Below are 13914 nucleotides of genomic sequence, written 5' to 3'. Positions count from 1 at the left end.
CACACACACACACACACACACACACACTGAGACGGCAAGGGGGTTACGGGATGGTTCTGACCTGCGGTGGGATGGCCAGAGTCCAGAGCCTGGCCTCTTGGCGCTGAGGAGCTGCATGGCGGGCACCGGGTTAGCGAAGAGGTGACAGAAGCAGAACATGGCACCCACCAGCACGCCGGAGGGGGCGTGACCGTCCTACACACCAGGAGAGAGAGAGAGAGTTGGAGCGCCTGGAGTTCACCTCATCCATAACACTACAAATATACAAATATATGTGTCACAGATCTAGTAATAATACAGCTCAAAACACACAAGAGCACGAATTTCACTTCATGTTTGTAGAGAAACCCAAAAATAAATACATTCATATTGTTTAAACAGAGCAAGGTACATTGAGCTCCAATGTAACAGGGCTGTATCTTTCGCTCGCTTCGTTCGTGTAGGATTCTGACCTATTTCGGGATAAAAAATTCCCAAATATTATTATGCGCCTCCCCAACACAAGCATGATTTGGCCTTTAAGGCCCTCAATCCTATGCTCATGGTTTAAAGCGGGTACAAAGTCTGTAAAGATCTCTGTTAACGACTTTTATCCTGCTGCAACTAAACAGAATGGTGCATATGTTTGTTCTTTTTTTTCCTCCAAATCCACCCATATAAATAAACTGGATTAAAGGTGTATCCAGAGTTCCTGGGAGAGAGAAAAATGTCTGCAACAACTTCCATCAGGACATTTTTTTGTGGTAAACCACAACCGTTTGGCAAAAACACACCGTCCCTTGAAAGAGTACACTCCTGCATGGTTAGAAAAACAGTCGAGGGTAGATATACAAGAGGCATACAGAAAAATAACAGGCCTTAATTTAAATACTTTACAGATTCTGCTATTCTACCTACTACTATACATACTGTATATATTAAAGATTAAATATTAATATATATATTCATTTTTTTCTCAGTATTTTTACATAAACATGTACATTTTATCTTTCCCTAACACACAAGTTGCTTCAGTTTCTGCCTGGCTGTTGACCCAGTAGATCCAGAGACAAGCAGCCACAAAGGAGCATTAGGCTGAATCAGAGGGAACGGGAACAGCTGGAGAACTCCAACATGTGTTTCCATTTTGGGAACAAACCCTCAAACTTTCAAATTTCTGGTTAAAATTAGGTTAAAAATTTCAGTTAAAATTAACGTCTTTTGTAGTTTGTCTTTGAGTCAACCTTGTGAATCTGCTGCAAAAAGCACATGGTCGAAAGTAGATGGCAAGCTGGACTTTTAATTTGTGAATCTTAAATTATCATTAGTGTAAGTACTGTGTTGGGCGGGGAGGGGAAGGGAGTGTTGCTGGGAGGCGTTCACCTCTTACCGAGCAGGTGATGACACACACGTTCTTGGGGTTCTGCTTGAGCCAGTTGTGCATGTTTTTACACACAGCAAACAGGTTGTGTAGGCTGGGTGCCTGCCTGGAAGGCCAGTTGCACTCTGAAACCTGGGGAGGGAGAGAGGAGGGAGAGAGGAACGTAATAAAAAAGCAAGGAGGAGGGCGGAAGGAATGGAGAAAAGAGAGAAGGAGTTAGACAAAACACAAAGGTTACAGAGAGGGGAGGGGGAAGGGGAGAAGTCAACGGAACAAATGAGAGGGCAAGAGCACAACGCCAAGGAAGGAAGCGAGGAAGAAAGGAAAGTAGAAAGATCCAAACAGAGGAAGGGAATAAAAGAAGGAAAGGGAGGAGTGGATGGGTGAGGTTGGAGGGTTGGCTGTTGTTAGCAGGATGACTCATGCGCTAGCTCGTAACACTAACTCAGACAGGGGGGGGCGGTGTGGACCTCACTGAACACCAGAACACGCCATCTGGCCTATATCTGCTGCCACCTTGGCCTGTAGGTCCTTCCCACAGCCACATGTTCGGAGATACGCAGATCATGGATCTTAGATAACTACCTGTTGTCCTGACCCTAATGCTGTACTTCATCATGAAGCTTCAACGCGATGGTTGATAGGAACTCTTGACACCCCACAGGGCGACAGATTTTCTACTGCGCTCCTCACACATGACCGACCGTCAGAGTGACAGCTGCTGTCCAGCCTTGTGAGGCAGCAGTGGTTTGATGAGCGGGCAGAGGAGGTCAAATGATGCTGCATCGTGCATTGTGTGGTTCATGAAGGAAACATGGTGACGCATACATGTGGCATTGTTGTTCAACACTGATCCATTGTTTCAGATTAACCTTTGTTGTTTTTACACACATTACACGGTATATATACAGTATATCGGATACAAAAAATCGGAATATCGGAAATAGTCCCACTATCCATTTCAACGTTCCGACTATTCAGAAGAATCTGCTGCACGCCTGCGTCAAGAAAGTATAGCTCCGTACCTCGGCCCGGTCCCATCTCACTCACCCGGTTGGAGAACTTGGCTCCACGGTAGTTACGCTGTGATAGGTTGAAGACTGTGTAGTGGTCGGCATGGCGACTGTCTAAGAAGGAGCGGATGTCTTCCACGTGGTTCTGATAGCCAATTTGTGCCGACTCGGCTGGGTAGGTCATCACTAAAGCAGGAAAACAAGATATGTAGAAATGTATTATCGGAAATAGTTGAATCATGAATTACATCACACCCCTTAAAACATAGACAAAAGCATTTGATCATTTGTGTTTATTTTCAAAGCGCAAGAAAACACCAACATCTTTAAATGTTACTATTTGGGTCGAACGATGTGTTAGTGAACATTTTGATAATTTTTTACTATGATGTTTAAAGTTGTTAAACGCTGTACAATTCTTTGTAAAATACATGTGGGTTTTAACATTGATTACCACAACCCTAGCTCTTGCTCTTTGTTTTTCCTTGAATCGCGGCAGCTGTTTCGACTGCTCAGTGTCCCTGCTTAAAGAGGGGTTTACCTAACATGCTTAAATGTATGCGTACCATTCCTCAGAATATAATTGGAGCTGTTAATATCCAACATGTCCCTCTTGTATTGTACTTATTGATTATATATATATAACAGTTCCCACATCAATTCTGTAATCTAGCTGTGAGAAACATATGTGAAATGAATGAATGATTTACATTAAGTTTCATAAAGCATGATAATATTTGCTGCTTATTGCCTCAGAAGGAGTTGATTCAACAATCTTTAGTTTTCTTGGCTGCTTGTTGGATAAAGCAAGCATATCTAGCACATCACTTTGGACTCTTGTAACCTGTGAAGGTATTTGCTATTATAGATGACATTTTCTAAAATAAATATTAATAGATTCATCGAAAAAATATATTGTTCGACAAATTGACTATTAAAATAATTCTTAGTTTCAGCCCTAGTACTTTCTCTGTCACAGACTTGGTGGACTAGTTGGCATCCACAAGAGAGTAGTTGTCTGTGAAACATATCACCTGCATGATGCCCTGTGTGACATTTCCTGTGGTGAGTTCAGAGTAGAGGGAAGACAGAAATATGGCATGGTCATTCCCATCAGCAAGAGCAGTGTTTCTCCCGTCAGTGTACTCCGAACAACTCTCCTGATCCTCTTCGATTGCCAGCAGACAGGTGAGAATATCCCGTCCTTGCCCATCAATACAATGATATGTCCTCCTTGTGTTCCCAAATTTCTGGGTGACATGTTCTGTCTTTAGTTTCTTTACAACTTTATTTGCTTCATCCATAGTTAGCACAGTACCATGTTTTAGGGTGGATGCAAGAATGCAAGTATCAAACATGATATCCACCCATAGCAGCTGACCTATCTTTGATCTCAGCTTGTCAGTCTCGCAGTCTGTGAAAGGAGAATCACGCTCAAAAGCTCTCGAGTCCTTGAGAACGGGCTGAAGATTATTTATGTTTATGCCTTGTTGCATCTCCACTCCTTCAACAGTGGCAAGTCATGCGTCCCACTTGAAAAGTCTATTTGATGTGGGGAATGTCTGTAGTGGCAAAAAGGTTAGCCTCCCAAGAAGTCATCCAAATGACAAGCAAGGATACCAGTTACACTACAGTGTTCATCAAGCCAGTAGAAAACAGCAGGATCCAGTTGTGATATGTGGCCAAAATGAGACATCTTCTGTGGCACATCATTTTAGCACGTCAGAGCATACTTCAACATTGTCCAGAGGCTCAACCTGAAGATCCTCCACCTGAGTAAGATCAGCTGACCTCATGTTACCTGCGATCTCAACGGATCTGAGTATTGTAAATTGAGATTGTGAGATTGCTTTAGCCTTTCCAGCTTGCCCCGTCACTTTAGCTGTATGAGAAACACCAGTTTCTCTTTTATTATTTTTCCTGTTTTTTGTTGCACTCAAGTGGCTTTTGATCATCCTGATGATGGTCACCCACAATGTAAGCAACATTGTCAATGTCCATGTAACTATCAATAGCAGGTGCATCAGTATTTCCACCTAGGACATTTTTTGCAAGTTGCTGTGGACTTTCAGCCACAGCTACTTCACTTGAGTCAGTATTAGCCTTCCTTAGCCTTGAGTGGTAAACCCTGACATAGGTCCCACCATGACGTACAAATATCACAACTCCATCGTGTCCTATCACGACTCCAGGGCCTTTCCATTCACAGAACACAGTCTGTCGTCTTGTAATAGACTTTGTCCCTGGTTTCATATTTCTCATCGTCTGAACAGAGTTGCTTTCTCAGATCTCTCCTTATTCTCTCTGAGAACTCTCTCTAGCTCAGTGAATGATTTACTTGCATTGTGTAATGCTGTTATACGTTGTCCCACCTATGCACTGATTGTAGGGCCTTCCAATGCAGTTTGACTAAGACTTTCTTTATTGTAATTCAATAAACACACCATCAGTGCACACATTAAACAAAATTTCGTTACCTTGGCTCACGGTGGAGTGGACACTTATACGTATAATGTATTCAGAATTCACAGAATATAAAGTGTTGGTACGATTTAAAAAGGTTACAATTACAAAAAAAAAAAAAAAGTGCAATGATAAAAGAATCATAGTGTAATAAGCAAAATCAGACGATAACTTTCTGAGGAAAAACATAAGAAATCAAATTGCAGTAAATAAGAAATATATTATCAACATATAGTGACATAGTGATATTGCACTCAGAGGTAGCAGCATTTTATAGTCCAGTGTGGATCCCATGGAGGTTTGGGGGTGCGCGGGGGGCTGTTACAGTCCATAGATTAAGCATTATTTATTGTATTGTCTGTGATTTGCACCCCCAGGAACTTGGTGCTACTGACGACCTCCACTGCAGTGTCATTGATTAGGAGTATGACTGGGCCGAGATTTCCTGAAGTCAACAATGATCTCCTTTGTCTTGTCAACATTGAGGATCAGGTTATTGACTTTACACTAGTCCACCATGTGTTTCACCTTGTCCCTGTAGGCTAGATTGTTGTAGTCCTAGATGAGGCCCACGACAGTTGTGTTGTCCGCAAACTTCAAAATGTGGTTGGTGCCGAATTTGGGATGACAGTCGTTGGTCATCAGGGTGAACAGCAGGGGGATGAGAACACAGCCCTGGGGGGAACCGGTATTCAGGGAGATGACGCTTGAGCTGTTATTGTTCACCTGTACAGACTGGGTTTTGTACAGGTCCAGTAGCCAGTTGCATAGGGGGGTGCCGAGGACCAAGTGACCCAGTTTTCACACCAGACGCTGAGGGATGATCATGTTGAACGCTGAGCTCAAGTCCAGAAACAGCATCCGCCCGTGGGTGTTTTCATCCTCCAGGTGTTCCAGGCTCAGGTGGAAGGACGAGGAGATGGCATCCTCTGTGGAGCGGTTCGGCTGGTACGCTAACTGGAATGGGTCTAGTGATGGTGGGAGTTTGGAGGTGATATGGTTCTTCACCACCCTCTCAAAGCACTTCATTATGATGGAAGTCAGTGCTACGGGACAGAGGTCAGTCAGATTATTGATGTTGGATTTCTATGGCACTGATATGATGCTGGCAGCCTTGAAGCATGATGGGACAACAGCCTGATTCAACGAGATGTTGAAGATGTTGGTGAGTATGCAGGCCAGCTGGTCTGCACATTCCCTGATAACATTCCCCTCTTGGAATGTTATCGGGGCCAGCTGCCTTCCGTGCGTTGACTTCTCTTAGGGTCCTCCGCACATCCACTGCTTCAAGTCTGGGTGCCTGCTCCTCGGGGTGAGGGATAGCTTTCCTTGCGGGGGTGGTGTTTAATTCCTCAAGCCGTCCGAAGAACTGGTTCAGTTCATTGAGGAAGCTGATGTTGTCCTGACAGGGGGAGGGGGCAGTCTTGTTACCGTGATAGACTGGATGCCCTGCCATAAACATCTGGTGTTACCCGGTTCCTGGAAAAAAACATAGATCTGCTAACCTTGGGTGCACTTTGCTGCCTTGACGGTGCAGTTCAGGTTGGCTCTTGCTTCTCTGAGAGCCCCAACGTCGCCAGATCTAAAAGGCGACATCACGGTCCCTCAGCGCTATTCGTACCTCCCCATCCATGGTTTGTCATTTGCCCTAGTTATGTAATTGGCCCTAGTCTTGGTAGCAGCGACATCCTCTGTGCACTTCAGGACAGTTGAAGCATCCTCCTCTACGTCTATATGTTCACTGTCAGTTGTCTCTTTAAGCATGTCCCATTCAGTACAAGGGATGGGGATCGAAACCCGGTTCTATCAAGGACCCGGTTCCATTATCGAGTCCCGTCGTTCATTTTTTTATTGATTTTTTTAGGTCCAACGTAATGTTGTGTCCCTCAAGTCAATCAATCCAATTACTGCAGCGTGTCCAACAATGTTTCTGAATGAAATTTTAAGCAAAGTCTGGCAGTTAACTTTGCTCACAAGGATGACTGAACGCATAGGCGTCGATTATGCTGGAGACGCTGGGGACGCGTCTCCGCCAGATTTCATCAAGATTCATTTTGTACCCACCACAAAAAATAAAAAAATGGAGTTGAATTATTATGGATTATTACACAGGTCTTCTCAATGCCGTGGAACGCTCCGTTCACTTGCATGCGCTCTTCACAACTTCCGGCGGTGAATTATATTTGATAATTCACCGTTGCTAAGTATAATTGACCGCTGTCAAGGAAAACAAAGGACTTTTTGCCTATAATGACGTCTTTGGTATCACTCCTCAAGTAGACCGGTAACTTTTCAACCCCAGCGTCTTCGGTTGCTAAGCGACGTCAAGGTCTTTGGCGGACTATTTCTCTGCTGATCAACACTACGAATGCTGGTAACAAATAAATTGTAAAAAGACACACAGGGCCGGCGCTCGGCATAGGCAACCTAGGCGACTGCCTAGGGCGGCAAATGCGTTGGGGACGCCCTCTGGTGGCGCCCTTAATTAGTCAATTAAAATATACGAAACAAACGGAGAAGGGAGGGGGCGCGGGAGCAATCGCCAGGGCGCCCGAAACCGTCACCATAGTACGCAGGACAATGCAACAAACCTCTCCCCATGTCGAGTCGCCTAGGGCACCGAAACGGCCAGCGCCGGCTCTGAAGACACACCATGTGAAGTCCTTTTTTCGTTTTGGCACATAGCCGTGTATTAAGCGGGATAATGTATAGAACGTCGCCGGTCATTATCGAAATTACAGTCGGCTGTTTTAACTTGCAATTGATAGTCGGTGGAGTCAGTCTCTTGTTGACACAAAGTGACTTTTGGCCATTCTTGATTTGCTTGAATTCTGGAATAATTGTGGGGGGGAGTGCATGAGTTTTGGTCAGAATGCCTGATGTAGGCTAGTTTTGATTGAATGCGTGTTGGGAATTGAGAACAGCCAGCTCATGATGTGATACAGCGTTCAGCTGTGCAACAAATATTTTTTTCCTTTTCAATCTTGACGACTTTTGTAGTGCTGTCTGTAGCCACACGTTTGGCCCTTCTGAACTTAAACACTAGGGCTGGGATAAACTATTATTTTTTAAACGATTAATCTAGCGATTATTTTTTCGATGCATCGATTAATCTAACTGTGGGGGGACGTGCGACGTCTGGCCTGCAGGGGGAGTATGGGCAGGTTGGGAGCGCACCGGATTGGCTGGGGGGATTGGACCTGAGTGCGAGCAGGTGTCAGCACTCAGGCCAATCAGGGAGTGTTTGTACTTATGTGCCTGCTTTGTCTTGTAGTGAGGAGGAAGGTAATCCAGGAGAGAACGGACCAGAGTGATCCAGAACGGACCAAAGGGATTACTCTGAAAATAACCTTTGTTATAGTTTAAGTTGTGATTTAAAGACAATAAAACAATCTCCCGCTGAGGGATGACAACTCTGACTGCGCTCATTCCTTGGAACCCGTTACAGTGGAGCCCAATGTGGGGCTCGAGTGCAGGAAGAATGGACCAGTCCCCATTGGGAAACGTGCTCGGGCACCTAGCCCAGATGGCGGAGAGACAAGGCCAGCTCCACCAGGCGCAGAACGAGGTGCTCACGGACCTGGCCCAATCCTTGGCCGCCGATCGGGCCATGCTCCGGGAGCTCCTCGCCTCCGGCGGACGCGGCGAAGGACCCCGAGGGGCGGGACCCGCCACACACATACACGTCCCGAAGATGGGGGAGGGAGACGACGCGGAAGCCTTCATCGAGACCTTCCAGGGGGTGGCCGAGGTCTCAGGGTGGCCCCGCCCGGAGTGGGCGCACCGTCTCCTGCCGCTCCTAACAGGAGAGGCGCAGCTTGCGGCCCACAGTCTGCCGGCTGGGGCCCAGCGAGACTACGACGCCATCACCAGGGCCATCCGAGACCGGCTGGGCCTCTACCTGGAGGAACATCGCCGGGACCAGGCAAGGAGGTGGCTGGTCCCAGACCGGAACACGGCGGAGGACGTGGTGGAGCAGGTGGCCCTGGAGAGGTTCGTGGAGGGGCTGCCGGCTAGGACCTCCGCCTGGGTCCGATACCACCGACCCGAGAGACTCTCCGCCGCGGTCGTCCTGGCGGAGAGCCACCTGCAGCCACCACCTGCGAGCCAGCGACCACCGACACCGAGCCCACGTACCGGTGCGGCTGCCCCACGCCGAGGGCGAGATGGGGGGGGCGTTCCAGAGCGGGCACATGAGTCGCCTCCCCCCCCCACTCCACAGACAGGCGCTCAGGCGGCAGGGGAGGGGTGTTGGCGGTGCGGGCGGCCTGGCCACTTCCGGCGGGAGTGCCCTATGATGGAGGTGGGTCAGGTCGTCCGCGTCACCAGTGCCCCGTCTCCTCCCCACGGTCCCGGTGAGGCGTACCGTTTCCCAGTGAGGATACAGCGGGGTACGCACCAGGCGCTGTTGGACTCGGGCTGCATGCAGACCATGATCCACCAGCACCTGGTGCGGTCCGAGGCATTGGTGGAGGCACCTAGCGTTTCGGTGCGCTGTATACACAGGGATGTGCACGAGTATCCTTTGGTCCCTATCGAAATTCGTTCGGGGGGGAAAAAGCATAGTGTTAAGGCGGCGGTTAGTTCGAGCCTCACGCATCCCTTGATTCTTGGGTTGGATTGGGCTGGGTTTCCACAGGCTGTTAGGGGGACTACGGGGGTGCGGGCACGACCGGTAGGGACATGTGAGTCATGTGCTGTGTTCTGCGCCGAGGCGGGTGTGGACGACGCTGCTCAGGGATCGGGGGAGGCGGGGGATCCCGAACCCAAGGTCCCAGCACCGAGGTTCCCACCGGTGGAGGATTTCCCCCTCGAGCAGTCTCGTGACGCCACACTGAGCTCAGCCTACGACCAGGTGATGGTTATTGATGGGAGTAAGGTCCGGCCAGACGCAGCACTGACTTACCCACACTTTATAGTGGTTAGGGATAGGCTTTATCGGGTGAGTCGTGACACGCAGAGTGAGGATGTTGTTACCCAGATGTTGGTACCCAGGAGCCGCCGGGAAATGGTTTTCCAGGCGGCGCATTTTAACCCAATGGCGGGCCATTTGGGGTACGATAAAACCCTTAACCGGATAATGGCCCGGTTCTATTGGCCGGGGATTCGGGCGGAGGTGCGCAGGTGGTGCGCATCCTGCCCCGAGTGCCAGCTGGTGAATCCCCCGGCCGTCCCAAGGGCTCCCTTACGGCCCCTTCCCCTGGTGGAAGCCCCCTTCGACCGCGTTGGCATGGTCATTATCGGGCCATTAGAACGTTCCGCGCAAGGGTATCGATTTGTGTTGGTCCTGATCAACTACGCAACCCGATGCCCGGAAGCAATTCCATTGCGCAACATCTCCGCGAAGAGTGTTGCGCAGGCGTTGTTTCATGTCATATCACGGGTGGGAATCCCGAAAGAGATTCTCACTGACCAGGGCACCAATTTCATGTCACGCACGATTAGGGAACTTTACGGGTTGTTAAAGGTCAAGGCCATCCGCACAAGCGTCTATCACCCAGCCACGGACGGCTTGTGTGAGAGGTTTAACCGGACGTTAAAGTCTATGATCCGTAAATTCGTACACGAGGATGCTCGGAATTGGCATCAATGGCTAGACCCTCTGTTGTTTGCAGTGCGGGAAGTGCCCCAGGCTTCCACAGGGTTTTCTCCATTTAAGTTGCTTTATGGGCGCAACCCAGGGGCGTCCTGGACCTCATTAAAGAAAACTGGGAGGAGGGGTCCAGTGACAGCAAGAACGAAATCTAGTACGTCATGGACTTGCGTGCAAAGCTTCACTCACTAGGGGTATTGTCACGTGAGCACTTGCACCGAGCCCAGGAGAGTCAGAGACGCCTGTACGACAGAGGGACTAGATTACGCGATCTCACTCCGGGGATAAGGTCCTTGTACTATTGCCCACCTCTAGCACCAAATTACTCGCGAAGTGGCAAGGGCCCTTTGTGGTCACACGGCGGGTTGGGGACGTGGATTACGAGGTAGCGCGTTCGGACAGGGGCGAAAACAAGCAGGTCTACCACATCAACCTCCTAAAGAGGTGGAACGATGCGGTCCCTGTCGCGTTTGCGTCGACGTTACCGGAGAAGGAAGAGCTCGGGCCGGACGTCCCTAGCCTAGGCCCCACCCCCCCGGTCGGTCAGGGCGAGGGTCTCTCAGAGAGTCAGGCACGGGACGTTGCCGGTCTGCAACTCCGGTTCGCCAACTTGTTTTCGCCCCTGCCCGGTCGCACCCCGCTAATTACTCACTCAACATCGAGACGCAGCCCGATTTAACGGTGCGGACACGCCCCTACAGGCTGCCCGTCCACAAACAAGATGTGGTGCGGCGCGAATTGGCAACCATGTTGGAGTTGGCCGTGGTCGAGGAGTCTCACAGTGACTGGTGCAGTCCCGTCGTGCTGGTGGGGAAGCCGGACGGGTCTGTCCGGTTCTGTGTAGACTATCGTAGGGTGAATGCGGTGTCGAAGTTCGACGCCTACCCAATGCCTCGGATCGACAAGCTCGTGGACTGGCTTGGCATGGCCACCTATTACACGACTCTGGACTGCACAAAGGGCTACTGGCAGATTCCGCTGTCTCCAGCAGCCCGGGAAAAAACAGCCTTCTCCACTCCGCTCGGTCTATACCAGTTTAAGGTGCTTCCGTTCGGGTTGTTCGGGGCCCCGGCCACGTTTCAGCGGCTGATGGACCGGGTGTTACGGCCCCACACCGCGTATGCTGCTGCCTACATTGATGACGTCGTTATCTATAGCGGAACGTGGGAGCAGCATATGCGGCAGGTGGCGGCCGTCCTTCAGTCGCTGAGACGGGCGGGGCTCACGGCCAACCCGAAGAAGTGCGTGATCGGGCGGAGGGAGATTCAATATCTGGGGTTCCACCTGGGGCGGGGGAAGGTCCGGCCGCAGGTCGGTAAGACTGCGGCGGTCGCCGCCTCCCCTCGGCCCAGGACCAAAAAGGAGGTGAGGCGGTTCCTGGGGCTGGCGGGCTACTATCGGCAGTTCGTGCCGAACTTCTCCGACCTGGCCAGCCCCTTGACCGACCTCACCCGTAAGAGAGCCACAGATACAGTCCAGTGGTCGGAGCCATGCCAGGTGTCGTTTGAGGCTATTAAAATAGCCCTCTGTGGAAAGTCGGTCCTGTGTGCTCCTAACTTTGATCTCCCTTTCTCCCTGCAGACGGACGCGTCGGATAGGGGGTTGGGCGCGGTCATGACCCAGCAGGTGGAGGGGGTCGACCGCCCGGTGCTGTACCTGAGCCGGAAATTATCAGACCGGGAGGGTCGGTACAGCACGGTGGAAAAGGAGTGTCTCGCCATCCGGTGGGCGGTCGGCACCCTCCGCTACTACCTGCTGGGGTGCGCGTTCACCCTCTACTCCAACCACGCCCCCCTCCAGTGGCTCCACCGCATGAAGGACGTCAACGCGAGGATCACCCGGTGGTACCTCGCGTTGCAACCCTTTAATTTTCGGGTCGTGCACAGGCCTGGGGCGCAGATGGCCGTGGCGGACTTCCTCTCCCGCTCGGGGGGGGGGGAGTGAGTTGGTGGCCGGATGTGACCCCGGCCTGTGTCGGGCGGTGGGGGTGTGTGGGGGGACGTGCGACGTCTGGCCTGCAGGGGGAGTATGAGCAGGTTGGGAGCGCACCGGATTGGCTGGGGGGATTGGACCCGAGTGCGAGCAGGTGTCAGCACTCAGGCCAATCAGGGAGTGTTTGTACTTATGTGCCTGCTTTGTGTTGTAGTGAGGAGGAAGGTAATCCAGGAGAGAACGGACCAGAGTGATCCAGAACGGACCAAAGGGATTACTCTGAAAAGAACCTTTGTTATAGTTTAAATTGTGATTTAAAGACAATAAAACAATCTCCCGCTGAGGGATGACAACTCTGACTGCGCTCATTCCTTGGAACCCGTTACACTAACGATTCATTTTTTCAGTCTGATTCGATTCGATTATCGATTATCTCCCCATTAATTGACTAATAGCAATTTATACATGTTGATTTACATATCGGAATGAAAAAGAATGAATTCCTTAACATTGCAATACATGTTTATTGCCTTTAAATTTCAAAGTAAAAGTGCAAAGTAATGCATTCTTAGAATTCTACGGTGCTCAGTCATCTGCAGCTGCTCCCGGGTGGCGCCTCTTCAGGTGCTGGTGCATTGCCGTGGTGCTAGAATGGAAAGCCATCTCCATTTTGCAAAGACGACATATCACGGAATCGTTTCCTTTTACATTAAAGAATTCCCATACTTTAGAGGAACGAGTGCGTTGCGTCTTGCACTTATGAAAGTCTGAGGAGCCACTCGCGTTGATACTACGCTCCGGCGCCGCCATCTTTGTTTTGGGTTTTTCGAATCGACGCGCATATTTGGCGTTGACGTAATTTATGCGTCAACGTCATCGATTACGTTGACGCGTTGTCCCAGCCTATTTAAACACGCAGTTCATTTCCTTTCCTAGCTCCTCTTGTTTATGTTGTTAGCTTAGCCATAACATGTCACGTTGTCAACATTGGTTACATGGAGCAGATCATAGTGTGTAATTTGTCAGATGCTATTTAGAAACGTTTTTATTTTTTTTGTATACATTTTATTCCTTAGTAATTAGCTACATGGGTATGCCGTCTTTCAGAACCTTTCATTACCGGCACTAAAGAGAGAAAAAATAGTGCATCCTCATTGTACCCAGCACTTCTGAAAATGCACTTTCGAATGCGTCTCTGTCCCCAGCACATTTCAAACCAAACTGACGCCCATGGCTTAACGGGCGAAAAGGGCAAAAATAATTTCTTGTAAAGGGGGGAACACAACGTCAATGGCCAAGCACAGTAGTGTTGTGCATCAAATAAAGCCCAAATGCAATACCTTCGACTGTCTCAGAGTTGGAAAGACTCCTCCTCCTCTGAGAAGGGTCCAGCTGCCGGCTCGGGCGTTTCCGTCATGACACAAGAACGCCCATTAGGCTTTCCTGGTAACGTTTCATCTACCAATCACGAGGTCTTTCAAATGGCATACTGGGTTTCACAAGGCATAATGCGAAGCATAGTCGCAAGGCATACTATGCTTTCCTTCCTTAAT

At 49.7% G+C, this 13914-nt stretch overlaps 1 protein-coding gene across 11 annotated transcripts in view; it reads right to left on the bottom strand.

The window, feature by feature from the left end:
- The window catches only part of dnajc6 (DnaJ (Hsp40) homolog, subfamily C, member 6), a 68621-nt gene that overhangs the window by 18455 nt on the left and 36252 nt on the right, over window positions 1-13914 (bottom strand). For all 11 annotated transcript variants that reach the window (XM_060066669.1, XM_060066668.1, XM_060066670.1 and 8 more), the window contains 3 exons: window positions 2411-2559; window positions 1370-1492; window positions 62-195 (listed from right to left, as the gene is read on the bottom strand). In XM_060066669.1, the coding sequence (XP_059922652.1) occupies window positions 62-195; window positions 1370-1492; window positions 2411-2559 (406 nt within the window). The remainder of the gene's footprint in view (window positions 1-61; window positions 196-1369; window positions 1493-2410; window positions 2560-13914) is intronic.

Source organism: Gadus macrocephalus, chromosome 12, assembly GCF_031168955.1.
Source record: "Gadus macrocephalus chromosome 12, ASM3116895v1".
In the NCBI taxonomy this organism is placed as follows: Eukaryota; Metazoa; Chordata; class Actinopteri; order Gadiformes; family Gadidae; genus Gadus; species Gadus macrocephalus.
The sequence above is the reverse complement of the archived record's forward strand: the minus strand, read 5'-3'. Positions and strand labels throughout refer to the sequence as shown.